This window comes from Myxine glutinosa, chromosome 1 (assembly GCF_964187855.1).
Source record: "Myxine glutinosa chromosome 1, kmMyxGlut1.1, whole genome shotgun sequence".
NCBI lineage: Eukaryota > Metazoa > Chordata > Myxini > Myxiniformes > Myxinidae > Myxine > Myxine glutinosa.
The window spans coordinates 103,578,391-103,598,588 of NC_136261.1; the positions used below are offsets into that span (position 1 = coordinate 103,578,391).

The 20,198-nt window shown below is 42.9% G+C and overlaps 1 protein-coding gene across 1 annotated transcript; it reads left to right on the plus strand.

Moving 5' to 3' along the window:
- LOC137412332 (protein CDKN2AIP homolog B) lies at positions 1-12,102 on the plus strand. The gene is made up of 4 exons (XM_068097591.2): positions 1-195; positions 1,288-1,388; positions 9,965-10,464; positions 10,714-12,102. The coding sequence occupies exons 1-4, from the start codon at positions 29-31 to the stop codon at positions 12,001-12,003; spliced, it is 2,058 nt and encodes a 685-aa protein (XP_067953692.2). The 5' UTR covers positions 1-28; the 3' UTR covers positions 12,004-12,102.
- The last annotated feature ends 8,096 nt before the right edge of the window (positions 12,103-20,198 follow it).

The window sequence follows — 20,198 nt, forward strand, 5'->3', positions numbered from 1 at the left end:
AACAACATCTCGCGAGATTTCGAATAACATGGCGGATTTGGATATTTTTCGTGTCGGCAACGAGAGCGAGAAACAGTGGCAAGCGCGGCGGGAATTTCTTGCTCGACACATTAACAACTATGAAGGGGAGTCGATGCATCACAGGCTCGTGTCACTATCCATGGTGTGGTCGAATCACGTTTTTCTCGGCTGCTGGTGAGTCTGTCAAGATACCTTCCGCCATGGGCATGTTAATGGGTGTTCACATGATGGGTCACAGATGTGTTAATGTGTCCTTTCAACCTGCTCGCAAGACTTGTCGGGTCTAAATCGGGGTTGTTACTAAAACACGGGGAACTAGAACGGCACTCAGTAGAGAGCATACCACACCTCCACCTTGTTGGACATGTCACTCAATGGTGAAGAATCACTTTTAAAATTCTACTAGCCGGATCCGGATCTTCACCAACATTGAATCGATTCTTCCTCGTCACACACCCCATCGGTCCACCAGGTTTCGTCCAAATCCGTCCACAACTTTTTGAGATATCCTGCTATGTATCGTTTTTGGCCCGATCTCGCAATGGTGAAGAATCAATTAAAAAACAAATAATTCTAATATCCGAATCCATATTCACATCTTCACGAAAGTCGAATCTTTTTGTCGTCGTCACACACCCAACCTCTCCACCAAGTTTCGTCCAAATCCGTCCACAACTTTTTGAGATATCCTGCTTTGTGTAGTTTTTGGCCCGATCTCCCAATGGTAAAGAATCACTTTTAAAATTCTAGTAGCCGAATCCGGATCGTCACCAAAATCTAATCATTTCATAGGTTTCACATACGCTACATCTCTGCCAAATTTCGTCCGAATCCGTTCACAACTTTTTGAGATATTTTGTTCACAAATGGACAGACAGACAGACAGGTGTGAAAATATAACCTCCATTCACCTTTGGTGGCGGAGGTAATGACGGGATGACAAACATTGCCCTATTACAAGGTTGAAAAATAACAAATAAATATGCTGCCTTGCCTGGGTTCGAATCCCGACCCAACTATAAACTGTCTTCCTGGTGGATCCCCAAGATGTGAAAAGTTGTGGCCATTAAACGACAAAGCAGTAGTAGTCGTAGATCACTTTTCATCTGATTTGCAAACACGAATTGCCTTTTGCCAAAGTGCTGTAATGTTAAAGCAAAATATTGCAATGTGCGCATGTCATGTTAAAGCGAATTTTCTTCGTCATACTTTGAGTTGTGTGAAGTTCCACGTATGTACCGTGAATGGTTTTCACCTTTTTGAAAGCTATGGAGCTGAGTTGATGAAGAAAGTCAAAGAAATGGGAGAAGGCATTGACATTGAGAAAGGCCATTCTCAAGAACGCAAGAACTCTGCAGCTACAAAAGGTAACTTTCACCGACACTACTTTATCCAATACAGACCAAAACAAATGTTGCATGCTCGGGAGTCTTGACCACACGCAGGTTGCAGTTGAATGACCATGCCCCCAAAATACGGGAACTAGACCCAAAGTCACAAAGCCATTTGCAGCCCCAATTCCTAGCAGTCAGAGTACACAGGCCGAGACTCATCACACAATATTGGTAATAACTTCATTTATAATTAACCGTCTATTTATAAAAACAAACCCTGGTGTTGGGCTAGCGGCTAGGGTGTCAGCTTAGGATCCTGGGTTCGAATCCCGGTCGATCGCTGAATTGACGCCAGGGGGGTTGACTCAGCCTGTCATCCTTCCGAGGTCGGCTAATTGAGTACCAGTTCACTGGTAATTCCCTGTTTGTCGTTAAAGGCGGCAAAAAGGGTTGGCGTCAGGAAGGGCATCCGGCCGTAAAACATTGCTTCAAAAAGGGGACCGAAAAACAACAACAACCACGGTTCCCGAAAAAGGCCAACCCCCGCTTGCGGGGAAAAATGGCCTCTAAAGGTGGTTTTTTATTTATTTATTTATAAAACCAAAGTCTTTAATCAAATTACCCAGATTATCTTAAGCCTATTCTTAACTAAGCAGATAAACCGCACAGTTAACCAAAATGTGTCAGCACTTGTCTGTCTCCAGGACAGCAGGCCTAATGTGAGCACATGGAGATGTGGTATTAAGCATGTGGTGATAGACCTGATGGTGTACTGAGCAGCTGAGGCAGTTATAACTTTTGATTTACAATGAACCAATCGATCATAGGATGACCTAAAGTTGTGCGCAGTCACCTCTAAGCCGTCTAGCCTGGGTTTGAAACGTGTAGCCTGGGTCATCGGCAAGAGGAACGGCTCGACTTGAGCTCACAGCCCTTCCAGAACAGCGCAACTCCAATAAACAATGCTCAGCTGAATCGATCCCACTGGGGCTGAAACTCTCATGAATGTCGAGCGTCAGGAGCGTCTTTGTTTCTCAGGGAGAACCCACCAGAGCACGACTGGCTGCGATGCAACGTGATCCCAGCCAAGTGACTTCACCATGTGTGTCTCGCCGGTCTGCTTCCTCTGTCTGTCGGCGTTTACTCTTCTTGAAGGAAGAATCGCCCTGCGCAAAACACAACATGAGCGATCCCACCAATGTCTCCTCTTTGATATTCTCTCTCTCTCCGTCTCTCCCTCCCTCCCTCTCCACACCTTTATTCACAAGCCTTTGAAGCTGCGTGCATTGTCTCTTTAGGCGCAATCTCACAATTGCACACGGCTTCAAGACTCCACCCTGCTCCAGCATGATTCCACTGGTCTTGACGAATCCCTGCCCTGCCATTCAGTTAAGAGCATTCAAATAGTCACGAAAAAGTACTAAAGTTGAAATATCATCGTGTTGCGGCGGTACATAAAGTACTACACGATAGTTTTACTGCAGTACAATTATATGCCACAAATTATACATTGGTAAATTGGAAGAAAAAAATACTTGGACTTTTTTACTCCAGAAAAGTTCAAATATGAATGAATATGAATGAATGATCGTTTTAAGGCCATTTTCCCCGCTAGAGTGGGGGTTAGCCTTGCGGGCCCCATGACAATCATGGGTTCCCTGTTTGAGGCAATGTTTTTATGGCCGGATGCCCTTCCTGACGCCAACCCTTGGTCACGCTCTTACGATGCGCAGGGATACGGTGTACCGTATTTTCCGGTGTATCAACCGCGGTTTTTTACCGACGGGAAAACCATAAAAAAGGGGGTGTGGTTGATACACAGTAACAGAAAAATTTGTGCATTGAAAAACTGTCATATCATCGGGACGTAATCTTTATATTACTTTGGGGTTGCGGGGATACAATGATGAATGATCGTCAATTACGTTACTAAGGTAGGTTCAACGCTTCGGAATCGACGAGTCCGTCATTAGACGCTGGCGGACTAACAAGCAGACGCTGGAGACGATGCCGAAGAAGAAGAAGGCGATGAGGGGCAAAGCAGCCCAGTGGTCGGCCTTGGAGGAGAGACTGCTAATGTGGGTGAGAGAGAAGCGAGCCGAGGGACACGCCATCGCGACACTAGCGTTGCGACTCCAGGCCTGACTCATCGCCAGGGAAACAGGGGTCGATGACTTCACGGCCAGTACGTCTTGGGCGTACAGGTTCATCGGTCGTCATGGCCTTTCCATTCGCCGGCGAACCCACATCGCACAGAGTCTCCCTGATGACATAGTAGAGAAGACTGCTAATTTTCAGAAGTTCGTGATCAAGTTCCGCAAGCAGCACGACTATCCCCTAAGCCGCATCGGCAACGCAGATCAGACGACGCTGACCTTCGATGTGCCTCGAGGGACCACCATCTCGGCCAAAGGTGACAAGTCGGTGTCCATCACTACAACGGGTCATGAGAAAGATCGTTTTACGGTTATGCTAGCGTGCACCGCTGATGGGGGAAAGCTGCCGCCGTATATCATCTTCAAGAGGAAGACGCCACCAAAGGATAAATTTCCTCCGGGTGTAATCATTCGTGCCCAGGCCAAGGGGTGGATGGACCAAGCGCTGGTAGATGACTGGCTCCGCGTCGTGTGGGGGAGACGAGTTGGTGGGCTTTCGCGGCGATGGAGCATGCTCGTCCTCGATGCCTTCCGTTGTCACAAGACAGAGGAGACCAAGTCAACGCTGAGGGGCCTCAACACTGATCTGGTGATGATCCCGGGATCCTGCAGCCGCTAGACGTTTCAGTCAACAAGCCGTTCAAAGACGGTCTGCGGCGCTGTTGGTCGGAGTGGATGCTGTCGGGGGACAAGACCTTCACCAAGACTGGGAGGATGAGGAAGGTGGACCTCCCGGCGATCTGTAGTTGGATACTGAAGGTCTGGGAGGGGTTGCCGGCAGCCATCATCGAGCGGGCCTTCCTCAAGTGCTGCATATCTAATGCCCTTGATGGCACTCAAGATGACATCATCTGGGAGGATGAAATGGCAGTGACCGACGATGTCACGATGGAGAAGAGGATAACGACGACGATGATCTCGCCTACCCAGACTCGGATGATGATCTTCGTAATGTCTTCCCTGAAGAAACAGATGACGAGGACTTCTTTGGATTTTAGAGCCTAAACCCAACGGCCCTTTTCCGACGATGGAGAAGAGGATAACGACGACGAGGATCTCGCCTACCCCGACTCTGATTGGACTGAAGAAACGGATGACGAGGACTTCTTCGGATTTTAGAGACTAAACCCAACGGCCCTTTTCAGGGCCCCACATTGGCAAGAAAGAATAATTATAATGTTTTTTAAATTCTCTTTCAACTCATTTCATGTATTTTCACTCTTTCTCTGTCTTCAGTTTCTCTTTCCTTTCATCATATTTCGCTTTCCATTTTATTTATTTATTCTCTTGTCTTTTTTTAATTTTCCTGATGTTTTTTTTTTTCCTCAAAAATCTGATTATTTTATTTTATTTTATTTTAAGTCGAAAATCGGGGGTGCGGTTGATACACGGGTGCGGTTGATACACCGGAAAATACGGTACCTATTCTAAACCGGGGTACACACCGGGATCATTCATCCCAGCAAGCTGGTACTCAATTTGCCGACCTCAGAAGGATGACAGGCTGAGTCAACCCCCCTGGCGTTAATTCAGCGATTGACCGGGATTCTAACCGAGGATCCTAGGATCCCAAGCTGGCACCCTAACCGCTAAGCCAACACCAGGCAACAACAGATATATTCTATTTAAAATGCCAACACTTTTCACTTCACTACAATACAACTATAGATCACCACAGTACCATTGTAGCTATAATTTAGTTCACTAAGCCAGGTAAGCTTGCTTCACCTCACTGCCCCATAACTGCAGTTTCATCTCACTACAGTATTAGGCTGGCAGGATGCCCTCGGCCATAGATGCACACACACTCACCGCTAAGCTGTCTAGCCTGGATTTGAATCCCGACCCAGCTCAGGGCTTGAAATAAGCGGTGGCTCGGGTGCCAATGGCCACCAAAAACTCCGTCCTGTGTGGCCACTATCATTTGCCACTTTCAAAATAATTATATTCACAAAAATTTGTATGGCAAAACCAACTTCTGATGAGCATAAACACTTTACATTAAGATGGGTGAAACTCCTTCTGTATAGCAAGGAAATCCTTTTTTTTGGTAATGACCCATACGAAGGTTTCTGCATTTTCGTTATCAGAAAAAAATGGCTCAATTATAGGGCATTGAGGTGCTATTCTGATATGCTGATTCGTTTCTTAACCCATTTCATCCGGATTGGGTGCAATGCTAACGTATCATGACCACGATTACGTGAATTACTCCCATGATAGTTTTTTTATGAGGTATTTTGGTCGAAGTTTGCCGGGTACAAAAACTTGCAAGTGCATTACCGTGATCAGATGTCCGCCAGGCAGGAGAATGTCTGTATCCGTTGGTTAATACGGAAGTAGCGTCCATTATTGGATTTTCCCGTCGCCATTCCCTCCTTTGAACTTCACGGAAAATAACAAAGCGCCGTCTTTACGTTTCACGGAGTAAAGACGCGATTCTGCTGCACACAAAATACAAAACCCGATAATGTCTGTTGGTTTGTGAGCACTTCGATATGAGAAACAATAAATCTTAACAAGAAACTTTGATTCAGGTGGGGGTGGTGAGAATTGTTAATTCCACCTGTCTCTTTTTCGAGAACATTACAAATTTAACCTCCCCTGTGGATTTGCCATGAACACTAGAGTGCATAACGTGGGTCTGGAGAACTGGCACGACTTTTGTTTTTTCTATAACTTTGTTATATAAATGTTTATATGCATGACCTTACAGGTATGCTCCGAAAAAGTGGTGACAAATATTTCTGTCGTATAAATTTTTTTTCGCTTGGGTGTAAGAATTATATATATATTTTTTAAAGCTACCCCGACTTTGCATGAGCTGTGTCTGCGAGACTCGAGCTACATTTATTACCTCTGCCACCAAAGGTGGATGGAGGTTACATGTTTTTTTGTTTGTTTTTTTTGTATACAGAGTCGAGGCTCGTGAAAGAGCTAACATTTATGAAACAAACAAATCAAACAAACAAGCAAACAAAGTATATAAAAAGGGGAGCGGTCGACAAGATGGGGAGAGAAGGGGAGGAAGCACACAAACACAACATTTGAGAGCAGGGACATCGGGAGATGTGTGGGAGGGAGAGGGCCTGGGGGGAGGCAGGATAGGTATAAAACGCAAGGACACCAAGGACTTCCAGGAAAGAAGTCAAAAGTCACCTCAAAAAAGTGGATTTGGGGTGAAATTAGCGGGGGTAGAAAAGATCAAGGTTTTGGATTGGGGAAGATAAGAGATGGTGGTGAACAGCCGTTTTAAAGACCTGGAGGGAGGAGTGGGATTGAAGAGAGTGAGGGAGTTTGTTCCAGAGGCGGGAGAAAAGAGGAGTGAAGGTGAGCAGAGAGTCTTGATTTTAGCAGTTTAACCATAAGAGGGTTGCAGGCAGATCTTGTGCGACCTGTAGGAATATTTGGGGGACAGAGCCCAGAGAGTGCTGGGGGAGCAAGGCCGGAGAGGAGTCGGTAGAAGACGGAAAGACCACCAACCTGCCTGCGGTGAGTAAGTGAAAGGCCCTCGGAGATAGCGTCATCGCGGGAGATTCCAATGATTCTGAACGCTTTGGTTTCAACAGCGTGAAGACGAGCTAGGTGTGAGGCAGGAGCACCAGCCCCAGAGGGGAGAGCAGTACTCCATTGAGCTGCGGATGAAAGCCTTGTATGTGGTGAGGAGCTCAGGTGTGCCAAGGAAGGACTTCGCACGATGGAGGATGCCCAGTCGGCGACTGGCTTTGGAGGCCAGCTTGGAAATGTGGTTTTCCCAGGAAAGATCATGGCAGATAGTGAGACCCAAAAGCTTGAGTGACAGAACTTCTTGGAGAGGATTATTCAGAAAGTGGATGGGAGGGTTGTCCAGTCGGTCTTTTCGGAGAGACATCGTAAGAGTGTGAGATTTGTCAGGATTGAAAGACATGTTCCACTTATTTGCCCAGGCTGTGATTTTGTCCAGGTCTGCAGAGAGACCACCTGTCTGTCTGTTTATCTGTCCGGTTGTGAACAATATATCTCAAAATGTTGTGGACGGATTCGGACAAAATGTGGCAGACAGGTAGCATGTGTGACAAGGACGAAATTATTAGATTTTGGTGAAGATCCGGATTCAGATCCAGCTAATAGAATTTTAAAGTGATTTTTCACCATTGGGAGATAAGGCCAAAAACGATACATAGCAGGATATATCAAAAAGTTATGGATGGATTTGGACGAAACTTGGTAGGCAGGTTGTGTGTGTGACAAGGATTAATCGATTCGATGTTGGTGAAGATCTGAATATGGATTCGGATACGAGAATGATTTAATTTTTTAAGTGATTCTTCACCATTGAGTGATGGGGCTAAAACCAACATATAGCAGGAAACCTAAAATTGTTATGGATGGATTTGGGCGAAACTTGCTGGAGAGGTTGTGTGTGTGACGAGGAAGAAACGATTCAATTTTGGTAAAGATCCGGATCCGGATCCAGGTCGTATAATTTTAAAGTGAATCTTCACCATTGGGAGACAGGGCCAAAAACGATACAAAGCTGGATATCTCAAAAATTTGTGGACGGATGATTTTGATGAAATGTTATTCTGTATTGTGATTTTCTGGTCTACTCTGAGATACAAAACGTAAACTGTTCACCTGGTGGAGGTATGCTCTCTACTGAGTGCCGTTCTCGCTTAGATTTGACATCAGCCTCACTGTGAGCGTACCCATTTAGATTTACATTAGCCTCACCTTCATTAGCATATACTGTACATTAAAATGCCAGCATGATGAACAGTTCAACATGCACTCACAAACCTAGCAGTCTCCACTTTGATATGCTCCATCTGTCTCTCAACGTCTTCTATCTATACATCGAGTTCACAAACCTTTGTAGTGGCTTGCCTCGGGTCTCAAGGGCCAATCACCAAGGCCACCCATGGCTCCAAGGCCCCAATCTGCTCGTGCATGATCTGATCACACTAGCCTGGATGAATCCCTACCATACCACTCAGCCGTGATATTGTCCAACAATAATGACTGCTTCTGACCCATAGTGAGTTGATAGTTATGTGCTGATTTTACTATGATTTCCAACCTAATTCACATTTATGTACTCTTAACTAACATTGTAAATACTAAACGATTCTATGACAAAACCATAATATTCGTCAGTGTACTGAATTCTAAATCGCAAAACAACAAATATTGCATCAACTATTTCACTCAAACAAAGGAAAACGTCAATTTTGTAACACTAACAAGATCAAGTTGTTGGTTTGATGCAGTTTATTTGTCTCTACTCTAATTCTTCTTTCATATGCAGCACAAGACTGCGGGGTATCGTCATTGGCTCAGGGTGCGGCTGTGCCGCTGATGCAGTGGTGCCCTTGGTAAATTAGAGCAGGAATATGGAATTTGCCCATAGTGCTGGCGATAGCTCACATACTCTTGACGAAGGACACCATGGGATCTTCAACATCCACCAACTAATCCCAGCAGAAGAGACGCACAATTTACCCATCCGTCTGAGGGACAGCACACCCATTGATGAATCGGCCTGCCTGTGAAACACTGGAATGACAGTTCATAGCTGAGCTGAGATTCAAACCCAGGATAGACAGTTTAAAGGCATGTGTGCGTACCTCTAGAGTCTAGGCCATTCTGCCAGCCCTCCCTCTCCTCCTCAAATAGTCAAACACTTATCTCACTATATCGGCACTCGGTAGAGTGCATATCTCCGCCAGGCTGAACAGCTTACATTTTCTGTCCCACTGATAGGCCGGATTTGGATACGACTCTTAACCAAAATCGAATCTGCTTGTTCTTGTCACCTAACCAACTCATCCACCAAGTTTTGTCATAACTCATCCACAACCTTTTGAAATATCGTGGTACACGTCATTTTGGCTCCATCTCGCAATTATGATTAATCTCTTAAAACGTTTAAAAAAAAAACTATCCCCACCAAATTTCGTCCGAATACGTCCAGAGCCTCTTGAGATATCCTGTTCTCAAACAGAAAGGGTGAAAACATAACCTCCATCCACCTTTGGTGTCGGACATAATAATGTTTGTTTACCTTATAAGAGATGAATGCAAACCAACAACCTATAATTAATTATTTTTGGAGGAAAAAAAGTTAATGTTTCTTGACATTTTTTTTTCTTTCATGGCAGGAGGGAAATGCAATTGTAGATATAATCGATCAATTGTTTGAAAGATCATTTCATTTTGTTTGTGGGCTCCTATTTTTATGTGCTACCCCAAAGGCAGAATGTGTGAATTGGGGGAGAGGAGGCTGGTTGGTGGAGGGGAGTTGGGGCTAGGGTGCCCATCTTCCCAATTTTATTTCAAAGCATTCTGTCAATTAAATTATTCCCATTTGACGAAAACTGTTTTGCATAAAACAAGTTGCCAAGGAAAAAAATTGACTTTTTAAGTTGTACATCGTGTTGCTGATAACACTCCCCTTTTAAATGCTCTGCCTAGTCCCCAGTGCACAGAAATCATCGAAGCTTCACCCACGACTTCGTTTTGAGGCAGTGCGGTTTGTCCCTGCCACATCTACTGATTCTGAAGTGGCTCCTCCTCTTCACAAGGCTGTTGCTTCCTCATTTGGAAAAATCGACAAAGAAGACGAGGTGACCTGCAAGGCCACGATTATCGAGTCTAAGGAGCATGAGGTCGAGTTTCTGCCTGACAACAGTCGTAAGGAAAGATATTTTGACACCGGGTATGATCTGAGGAAATATTCTTGGCCGGTGAAAGCGGCTAATGTGAAAAAAGACCCACGTCATGGAGTCATGCCACAGTTGGGATTGGATCAACAGTTGGGAGCGGCCAAAAGTTCTCACTTGAATCGGAACCCAGAGACTCGAGAACAAGGTGTGGAATTGACAGCAGAGGTTGTGCAAACAAGGAATGCATTCTACCAACGGCTTTATAAGGCTGTCAGCTGGAAGCTGATGGCAGTGGGTGGATTACATGAGGTATGTTTCTCGGCCTGCTGATGTCTCCCACATATACCCTTTGTCTTATTGTTTACAACTACAACATCTACTGAATCTCTTGCTTATCATTTCATTATTATTGTTTTATTCCTTTAATCCTCATTATTTCTCATTACTTTTTAAAATGCTGATTGAAAAGTATGACTTTCAAATTAAGAGGATTGGAAATGTTTTCACAGTTGTTGCATTGTTGGCAAATGTTGTCTTTTTTCCTTCTTCCTATCCCAGAGAGTCAACCATACTGAACTACTCACTTCAGCCATGCAGGTTTGCAAAGCCACTCCAGACTACATCTTTCTTTCACTTGATCAATTATCTTCAACTGAACTCCCAGATTCTTGCCAATTACCTTCACATGGATTTATTTGTGAAGTCCGCTGCAGGGAAGTCTACCTTTCTACGGGTTACGCATCAAGCCAGGATGAAGCTCGGGACACCGCCATGGAGGAAGCCCTCAGGACCTTTTTAGGGCGTGGTGTCTATGTTCAATATATTAGCCGCAGGAGCTTTCTCGAGCATGATGATCAAGTTGGTGATCTCGTGCTGAACAGTACCAGTGTACCCTGCACTAACTTTCCTCCGGCTCTGCACAGACCTTTTGAATGTTCACCAACAGCAGAAGCTGACAAACAGGGTGATTGTTGCAATGCTGATAATTATCCAGCTACTGATAATGTTAGACCCAAAGAACCACAGGACTTTGTGATTCTTGAAAATTCCACTGATGCTATTACTATACTAACAAACTCTGCAAATTTTAATAACGCAGTACTTGAATTCAAAATATTTCGACACGGAGAGCCCGGTCTCAACTGTTGCAAGGTATTAATAAGGGGTGTGGAAGTTGCATCAGTTGTCGGTGTTCATTTTGTGCAGAAACAAGCCGCAGAGCTCGCACTTTCAGAACTGCGAAGGACACAGCCAACTATCAGAATAAAATCTTTTTCCAATGCCTCAGACGACCATTGTGAAATCACACGAAAGGACATTAATGAGATGGCTGGCACTGTTAATGGTGGTGGCAGCAGCAGTAGTATAAAGAAGATAGAGACTGGCTCTAAAATTTTAGAAGACAATCTTGGAAACCAAATGCTTCGGCGAATGGGTTGGTCCGGCGGTGGAATTGGAAAGAAGGAAGGCATTGTGGATCCGGTTCAAGCGACACGCATTTCCGGTCGGCAGGGCCTTGGGTTGCAACATGTTTGCAACACGGTGGAAGGCAAAGACAAGGGAATGAAATCTAATATGCAGCAACTTATACAACAGTTCCTAATGGCAGAAGATCAGCCAGAGATAAAATTCTCAAATGAGCTAACAAAAGCAGAGCGTAAACAATTGCATTGTCTTGCTTCAAAGTATAGTCTGAAGAGTCACAGTTATGGCAAAGGAAAAAAACGTTTTCTTGTTCTTAGGAAGAAGCTCAATTTTCAAAAAAAGGATTCCATGATGAAGATACTACTGCAACAAGGGACCTGCGGACGCTACAGCCTTTCACAGCCCGGGGTCGCAAGTACCTGAAGGCCAGATTTCCCTTCGGTTGTCCGTACTGATCGAGAAGGTGGGATGCAAATCTGTGGTATTGCTGAAAGATGAGTAAAACATAATTGTTTCATTCAATCGTCTTTGTTTTTCCTCCAATTTATTGATGCGTGTTTCAGTTGTGCATTACATTTAACGGAGAATGTGGAGGTTGAACCTTTTTTTTTTTTTTTTTTTTTTTTTTTTTTTTTTTTTTTTTTTTTTTTTTTTCCCCTGCCACATACCACTTGTTGGAAAAGATTGCACCACTGGGAGCAATCTGTATATTATATTTCTTTATTTCTTGTTTTACCCCAATATCCTTTCTATTTTTTTTTAATCACCATTCGCTGACTGTCCAACTCCTTCTCCCTCACCTTCTCCCTCCCTCACCTTCCCCCTCCTCACCTCACCCCTCCCTCCCCCTCCCCACCCCCCCCACCCCTCCCTCCCCCTCCACACCCCCCCCCCCCCCCGCCAGTCCTAGTCCCATTGAGCCAATTTCTCCCATTTTCTCAATTTGCTCCTCCAACACTACAAGACCAACTGCTTTGCCCTTTAAAAATAATAAACTGGATAACTAAATATGCAATCGATAACAATTTGAGCATAATCGATCAAAATATCGATCGCAGTTACAACTGATCGCAGACCAACAAATGGCACACCTTAGTTGTTTTATGACAACCCGTTTGATTAACATTCTTGTTGATATTTATATTTGTTAGGTAAACCTGCTTGAAAACTCTTTCGACAGTCGCCATTGTATTGTCGTGTTTATAATACCTTACAAGCAAATGATAAAATGCATTTCATGCAAATGTGAAGTTGCACTTAGAACGCAAGGGTTGTGCATATTTCCAGTTGTCTTTAATGTCTGGAGCTGCATTTGTCGTGTTTTTTTTTTTGTACATTTCATGATTACGATGTCTATATTCATTTATACCAATAGCTCGACATGTGTGATTTAACATAATTATTAAATTTCAGTTTTGCCCCCGCAAAAACTTGGATTTTGATCATTTATTTTGTTATATCATCTTGGGTTACTTGCATAGAATCCCATAATTTAATTTCCTTTGTCATACCATCGTAAAGTAAAGGTGTGAGATATGTCTAAAGAGAGACACTTGAAAAGAAGATTGCAATCCTCAAACTGCATTTACGGCCTGAGCAATGTGTCGGCTTTAAATAGTCACCATTTGGGGTCGATCCAGCCTTCCAAGCCGACAGTCTTCCAACACTAAGTCCGAACAATGAGATCATTTAGTAAGCCTTAAATTTTTTATTTATATTCCTTGGAATATTGCACAAGGATTACAAAAAAAGTTTTTAAATTGTACTATAGCACATATCTTTCTAATTAATTTTGAGTAGCGCTCATAATATTTACTCGGTATTTAACACAGAACGGGAGCCAAACAATTTGTTGACCAAACCTCTTGCAATGCTGAAATTTATATTGCATGCAACGTTTTGCTTTTCACTCCATGTAGCAGGCCTCTGGGCGATGTTTTCATTGTCCTTTAGACATTGAGACATGCGTTCAAATAAAATAAGACCATCATTAAAAGGTAAAAAGATAAGTACTGTACTAAGTCAGAGAATCAAAAATAAACGTTAATGTACCACCAAGATTTTCTGGACTGCTTTCGACACCATTTCTGAAGATAAAGCGAATGCAGAGTCCAAGGTTCCTCAGCTGCATCATCATAGCATTATAGAGTTAATAATGCGTAAAAAGTGGTCATTGCCGTTTGTGACATGTTAGGCTATGCGAGGACCTGTTGCATGAGAACTAATGCGGACATGGTGATGGTTTAAACTGCAATGACTCGGTACCTTTCACTTGCAACCTGTACATGACCTCCCGTTGCCATGTATAACAGCCCCCGCAGCTCCTGTGGCTCCTACCACGCACTTCCTCTCCCCTCCCTCCCAACATGATTACTCGGAAATATTTTAAACTTACCTTGTACATGCGCAAGCTCCATGATATGTCCTTCCCATCGGTGTTCAGAAGCACAAGTCTTTCGTTATGCAGAGGCACAGCCCTTTCTCTCAGGTACTCTTCCAAGTATTTTCAGCTATTTAGAAGCTTTGAGAGGCATTCAGGTAATCCATATCTCCCACACACAATATACTTTCTGATGGTCTGAAACCATTGCTTGGTAATTGATTGGATAATTATTAAAACTCGTATCGGATTTTCATGTCTCATATCGCTTCATATCGCTTCAAAAAGGGGACCAGCTTCAAAAAGGGGACCAAAAAACAACAACAACCACGGTCCCCGAAAAAGGCCAACCCCCGCTTTGCGGGGAAAAATGGCCTCTAAAAGGTGGTTATATCGGATAATTCAGATCTGGCTGCAATTCATATCTGGCTGCAATTTTGCTCTGTCCCTGATACTCAATTGCCCAGCCATTATGTATCGAAACTAAACAAATCAGAAACAGAAACAACTAGGACGGCACTCGGTAGAGCGCATACCTCCGCTAGGCTGAACAGCTTGTTTTGTATCTCACTGATAGGCCAGATCTGGATTCAGACCTGAACCAAAATCTAATCAGCTTGTTGTCACCGAACCAACTCGTCCACCAAGTTTAGTCATAACTCATCCATAACATTTTTAAATATCATGTTATATATCGCTTTTCACCCGATCTCTCAATGGTGAAGAATCACTTGAAAAATTAAATAATTCTCGTATCTGAATCCATATTCAGATCTTCACCAAAATCGAATTGATTCGTCCTTGTCACATACACAATCTGTCCACCAAGTTTCATCCAAATTCGTCCATAACTTTTTGAGATATCGTGATACGTATCGGTTTGAGCCCTATCACTCAATGGTGAAGAATCACTTTTAAAATTCTCTGATCCGGACCCGGATTCGAATCTTCACCAATATTGAATGAACCCATCTATGTCACATATGCAACCTCTCCACCAAGTTTTGTCCAAGTCCTTCCACCACTTTTGGAGATATCCTACTATATATAATATTTGGCCCGATCTCCCAATGGTGAAGAATCACTTTTAAAATTATACTAGCTGGATCCGGATCTTCACAAAAATCTAATCATTTCGTCCATGTCACATAGGCTACCTCTGCGCCAAAGAGGTACCAAAGCTACCATTCGTCTGAATCCGTCCTTAACTTTTTGAGATATATTGTTCAAAGACAGACAGACAGGGGTGAAAACATAACCAGCATCCACCTTTGGTGGCGGAGGTAAAACAATGTATGTAGTGCATAATATAAAATGAAATAAAAATATTTTCCTATCAGACATAATTTGATTAAATTGTTTATGTGACTTGGTACCACAATAACGGCATTTTCAAAACTAGTACACCCGCTCACTACGGGAGCGGAAAAAAGGGTCATTCCCCTTTGGGGTAGGTAGATTACAGTCGATCTATGATCTGATCTCAAGAACATTGGGTGTGTGTTCATTTACCAAGTTTCTTGTGGAGAGATCACCAAGTGGTTTAAGCATTCGAGCAAGCATTGCATTCAAAACCGTTAAGGAACGGCTGGCTTGGCAAGCGCAAGCTGGCTGCTTGGTAAATGAGCACACCCCGGGCTTCCTCCCTTTCACTTCCGTATCAAACAGCAGGAGCGAGTTTCGAAAGTTCGCTACGAAAAATGCCACTGTAGCGGCAGAAAGGGTCATGTTATTAACCCAACACTTATGGGGTACCTAGAGTACAGTAGATCTTCGCTCAGTTCTGTAAGTAAAACTTACCTCATGCATGTCGGGATTGGTTGAGATTGGATAAGTAACGACGGAATGTATTGGTGTCAAAAATTCATCAGACAGACAGACAGACAGACAGACACGACAGACACGAAATGGCGTATTTTAGTATGATGATAGGTAGCGACTCTTTTCAATCACCCCGTATACAGTTTTGGCCAAAAATATTGGCACCCTTGTACTTTTTTCAAATAATGCATCATTTCATTTCTTCCAGAAAATTGTTGAAATAAAAAAATCTTTTGCTTTCCACTTATGTATTTCTTTGGTTTGCAGTGGAACAAAACAAAAATAGCTGAAAAAATTACTAAAACATAGCTTATTCCATACAGAAATCCTAAAATGGCCCAGATAATATTGTTGGCACCTTTTTGAAGTTGTCAGAAATAATTAGATTTTAAGCAGGTGATTCTCCTTTACTTTGGAATTGAACTCACCTGTGGTGAGTTGCAGGTGCTTGCAATATAAAAATCACTCATTCAACCAGTTTGAATAGAGATAAGGAAATTCTGCTATTTTGTGTCACTGTGTGTACCGCAATGAGCATGGAAAAAAAAAAAACCAGAGAATTGTCTGAGGAGGTCAGACACAAGATTGTAGCCAAGCATGGACAATCTCAAGGCTACAAGTCCATCTCCAGAGACCTTGATGTTTCTGTGTCCACCATACGCAATGTTATCAGGAAGTTTAAGGCCCATGGCACTGTAGCCAACCTCCCTGGACGTGGCCGCAAGAGAAAACTTGATCGAAGATTGCAGTGAAGGATTGTTCGAATGGTGGAGAAAGTACCTCAATAAACTGCCAAACAGATTCAAGCTGACCTTCAGACACAAGGTACGACATTTTCAACTCTGACCATCTGCCGCCAACTCAATGAACGGGGGTTCTATGGTAGGAGACCCAGGAGGATCCCACTGCTAAGAAAGCCTGACTGGAGTTTGCCAAAACACACCTGGACAAGCCATAATCCTTCTGGGAGAATATCCTGTGGACAGATGAGACCAAATTAGAGCTTTTTGGTAAAGCACATAATCTCTATGTTTATAGAAAACAAAATGAAGCCTTCAAAGAAGAGAAAACCTTCCCAAAAGTCAAACATGGAGGACGTTCAGTGATGTTTTGGGGTTGCTGTGCTGCATCTGGCACTGGGTGCCTTGAATGTGTGCATGGCATCATGAAATCAGGAGATTACCGAGGGATTTTGGAGTGCAATGTTCAACCCAGTGTCAGAAAGCTGGGTCTCTGTCAAAGGTCATGGGCCTTGCAGCAGGACAATGACCCAAACACATTTCAAAAAGCACCCATGAATGGTTCAACACAAAACGCTGGACTGTTCTGAAGGGGCCAGCAATGAGTCCAGATCTAAATCCCATTGAACACCTGTGGAGAGATCTGAAAACAGTATTTGGGAGAAGGCACCCTTCAAATCTGAGCGAACTGGAGCAGTTTCCACAAGAAGAGTGGGCCAAACTGCCAGTAGAGGTGTAGGAAGCTCATTCATGGCTATAGGAAGCGCTTGACTGCATTTATGGCTTGATGGCTGATGGTTATGGTTATGGCTTGACTCCAAAGGCTGAGCTACCAAATCGGGGGTCAATAATTTTGGAATGCCATGTCTTTATTTTCTGATTTAAAAGGATAAATTAAGCTCTGAATCAAAATCAAAGGTTCTGTAATATTAACAGTGAAATAAAGAATTGTGGAGACCAAATAGTTTTGTAAATTTAAACTTATTTTTAGAGAAAATTGTGAGTTTTTGCAAAAAAGTGCAAGGATGCCAATATTTTTGGCCACGACTGTATCTATGATAATATTTTTATGCCTACGCCGACATAGTTGCCGGAGGCATTGTGCTTTTGGGTTGTCCATCCGGCTGTCCGTATGTGTATCCATCCGTGGTAGGTTTGTTTTGGTACCGCGTTAACTTAAAAACGGCTAAAGGGATCCAAGTCAAACTTGGTACATTTATGTATAATGATGCAAAGATGAACTGACTAGATTTCGGCATTAAAGGTCATGGGTCATGTCAGATAAAAACGTGATACTTGAGAACAGCTGAATGGATTTAAATCAAACTTTGTACAAGTATCATAATGATGTAATAATGTGGGCGGAGGCATATCGGTCGACGTTGCGATGTCGAAGATCGCCGTTCTGGTTTGATTCGGGATATGATTGACTGTAACTGTGTACATAAGGGGGTTTGGACCTGTATTTCTTGACCTTGAGAAAACTTTTGACAGCATTGATCATAAGTTCTTGTTTCATGTGTTAGATCCTTGTGGACTTGGTGCTAAATTTATGGTGTGCATTGCCTTATTGTACAACATATTTACCCTCGATTAATCAAGGTTAATATTTATCTTTGTTCTCCTATACAGGTGCAGAGGAGTGAGGCAAGGTTGTCCAGTCTTTGCTTTATTGTTTTGTTTGCTTACAGAACTCCTTCTTATTTCACTTAGGGAAAACATTTCTGGAGCGACTTACTCTGTCTCTGCCGGATGTCCTTCAAGGACTTCATCAGCTTCCACCGTTGATGTTTTTACGGCGTAGCCCATCGGGCAGAGCCGTCTAGAAGAGTTTTTGTCCATCCGTATGTATGTATGTATGTATGTATGTATGTATGTATGTATGTATGTATGTATGTATGTCTCCTCAAACGTACACCAATCAGAGCTGAGAATCTGGTCACATGACAGGGTGATGTGATTACGTCTGATGTCATTATGGCGGCATGGCAGCTGACTTTCCACACACCGCCAGTTTGATTTATATTTCGTTCAAGCCGAACATATGATCGAACCTGTCATATGTCACAATCGCCATGCTCTTCCTTTACGTTTTTCATTCAGTTTGAAACACAAACAAACCGATTGTTAAAATGATCATGAAATATCGAAAGCATCGGCGTTACGTCTCTTCCAACAATACCGTACGTATAGGCCTTAGTCGTTATGACTCGCCTTTGCCCACGTTATGACAAATTAAGCCCAGGTTTCTTAATACAGTGGTATCGTTTCTGTAGTATCGTTTTCGTAATAATAATAATAATATTATAGTAAATATAACCATAACACTTTAATCCCAATGTCGTGAATGGAAATTTGATGGATTTAAGCAGTGTAACTGCAGAAGTAAGGAATTCACCTCTGTTTTAAAAATAATAATATAATTTCCGTAATAATAACGTAACGTTATTATTATCTTTGTTATTATTTACTATAATAATAACGTAACGTTATTATTATAGTAAATCTAATCGTAACACTAATCCCTTTGTGGTGACTGCAACGTTACTGGAGGTTAAATATACTAGGGCATGCCCGTACTATATATATATCTAAAATTATATCCCCCCCCCTCTATTTACATGAAATGGTTTGGTCCAAAGCGAACGGCTTGCGAGTACGGTGACAATCCCCCCCCTCTATTTACATGAAATGGTTTGGTCCAAAGCGAACGGCTTGCGAGTACGGTGACAATCCCCCCCCCCCCTCTATTTACATGAAATGGTTTGGTCCAAAGCGAACGGCTTGCGGAGTTTGGTAAAGAAATCGCCATAGCGTGCACGTAATTAGTTTTAAAACATAGTTTAACGGCAACATAGTTTGCCAACGTGAAATAAATGAATACGCTCTCAAATGTGCCGTCCGAGGCAGAGTCTGTTCGCCACGTTCGGCACACGTGATAGCTCGCTGCTCTCTGATTGGTTGAATCGTTTTTTGGACATAGCTCGGTAACTACTTGTCCGATTAATATGAAACCTTGAAAAGGCACATCCTCGGGTCCCCAGCAATATACCTGGCAAGTTTCAAGTATATCGGACCCGTGGTTGTCGAGAAACAGCGGTCACATACATACATACATACATACATACATACATACATACATACATACATACATACATACATACACACAGAGATTACTGGAATTATAGATAGATATCTTGTATATATTAAAGTAGCGGCAGCTTTGTGTCCGGCCGTCATGCTTCGTCATTACGTATATGATGTCACATAAGGGTCATTCCTCTTTGGGGTATATAGATTACAGTCGATATATGGTCGGTGTCTCAAGAACATTGCATGTGTGTTCATTTACCAAGGTTTTTGTGGAGAGATCGCCAAGTGGTTTAAGCATTCCAGCAAGCACTCCATGCAAAACCGTTAAGGAACGGCTGGCTTGGCAAGTGCTAGCTAGCTGCTAGGTAAATGAGCACACCTACAACCCTTGTGGGGTATATAGATTACAGTAGATCTTCGCTCAGTTCTGGAAGTAAAACGTACCTCATGGATGTCAGGATTCCTCCAAATTCCTTTGTTTAATGTTATAAACAGCAGTAGCGACTGTTTAAAAAGCTTATCATGTGTGTTTGTGGTTTATAATATTTTACAAGTCTGGCTACGCCACTGTTAGATTTTTGGTC

Excerpts from the sequence above, each read along its gene's own strand:
- LOC137412332 (XM_068097591.2), top strand. The coding sequence starts at position 29 with ATGGCGGATTTGGATATTTTTCGTGTCGGCAACGAGAGCGAGAAACAG. Across the intron at positions 196-1,287 it reads CACGTTTTTCTCGGCTGCTG|CTATGGAGCTGAGTTGATGA; the intron begins GTGAGTCTGTCA and ends CCTTTTTGAAAG. Across the intron at positions 10,465-10,713 it reads CAGTGGGTGGATTACATGAG|AGAGTCAACCATACTGAACT; the intron begins GTATGTTTCTCG and ends TTCCTATCCCAG.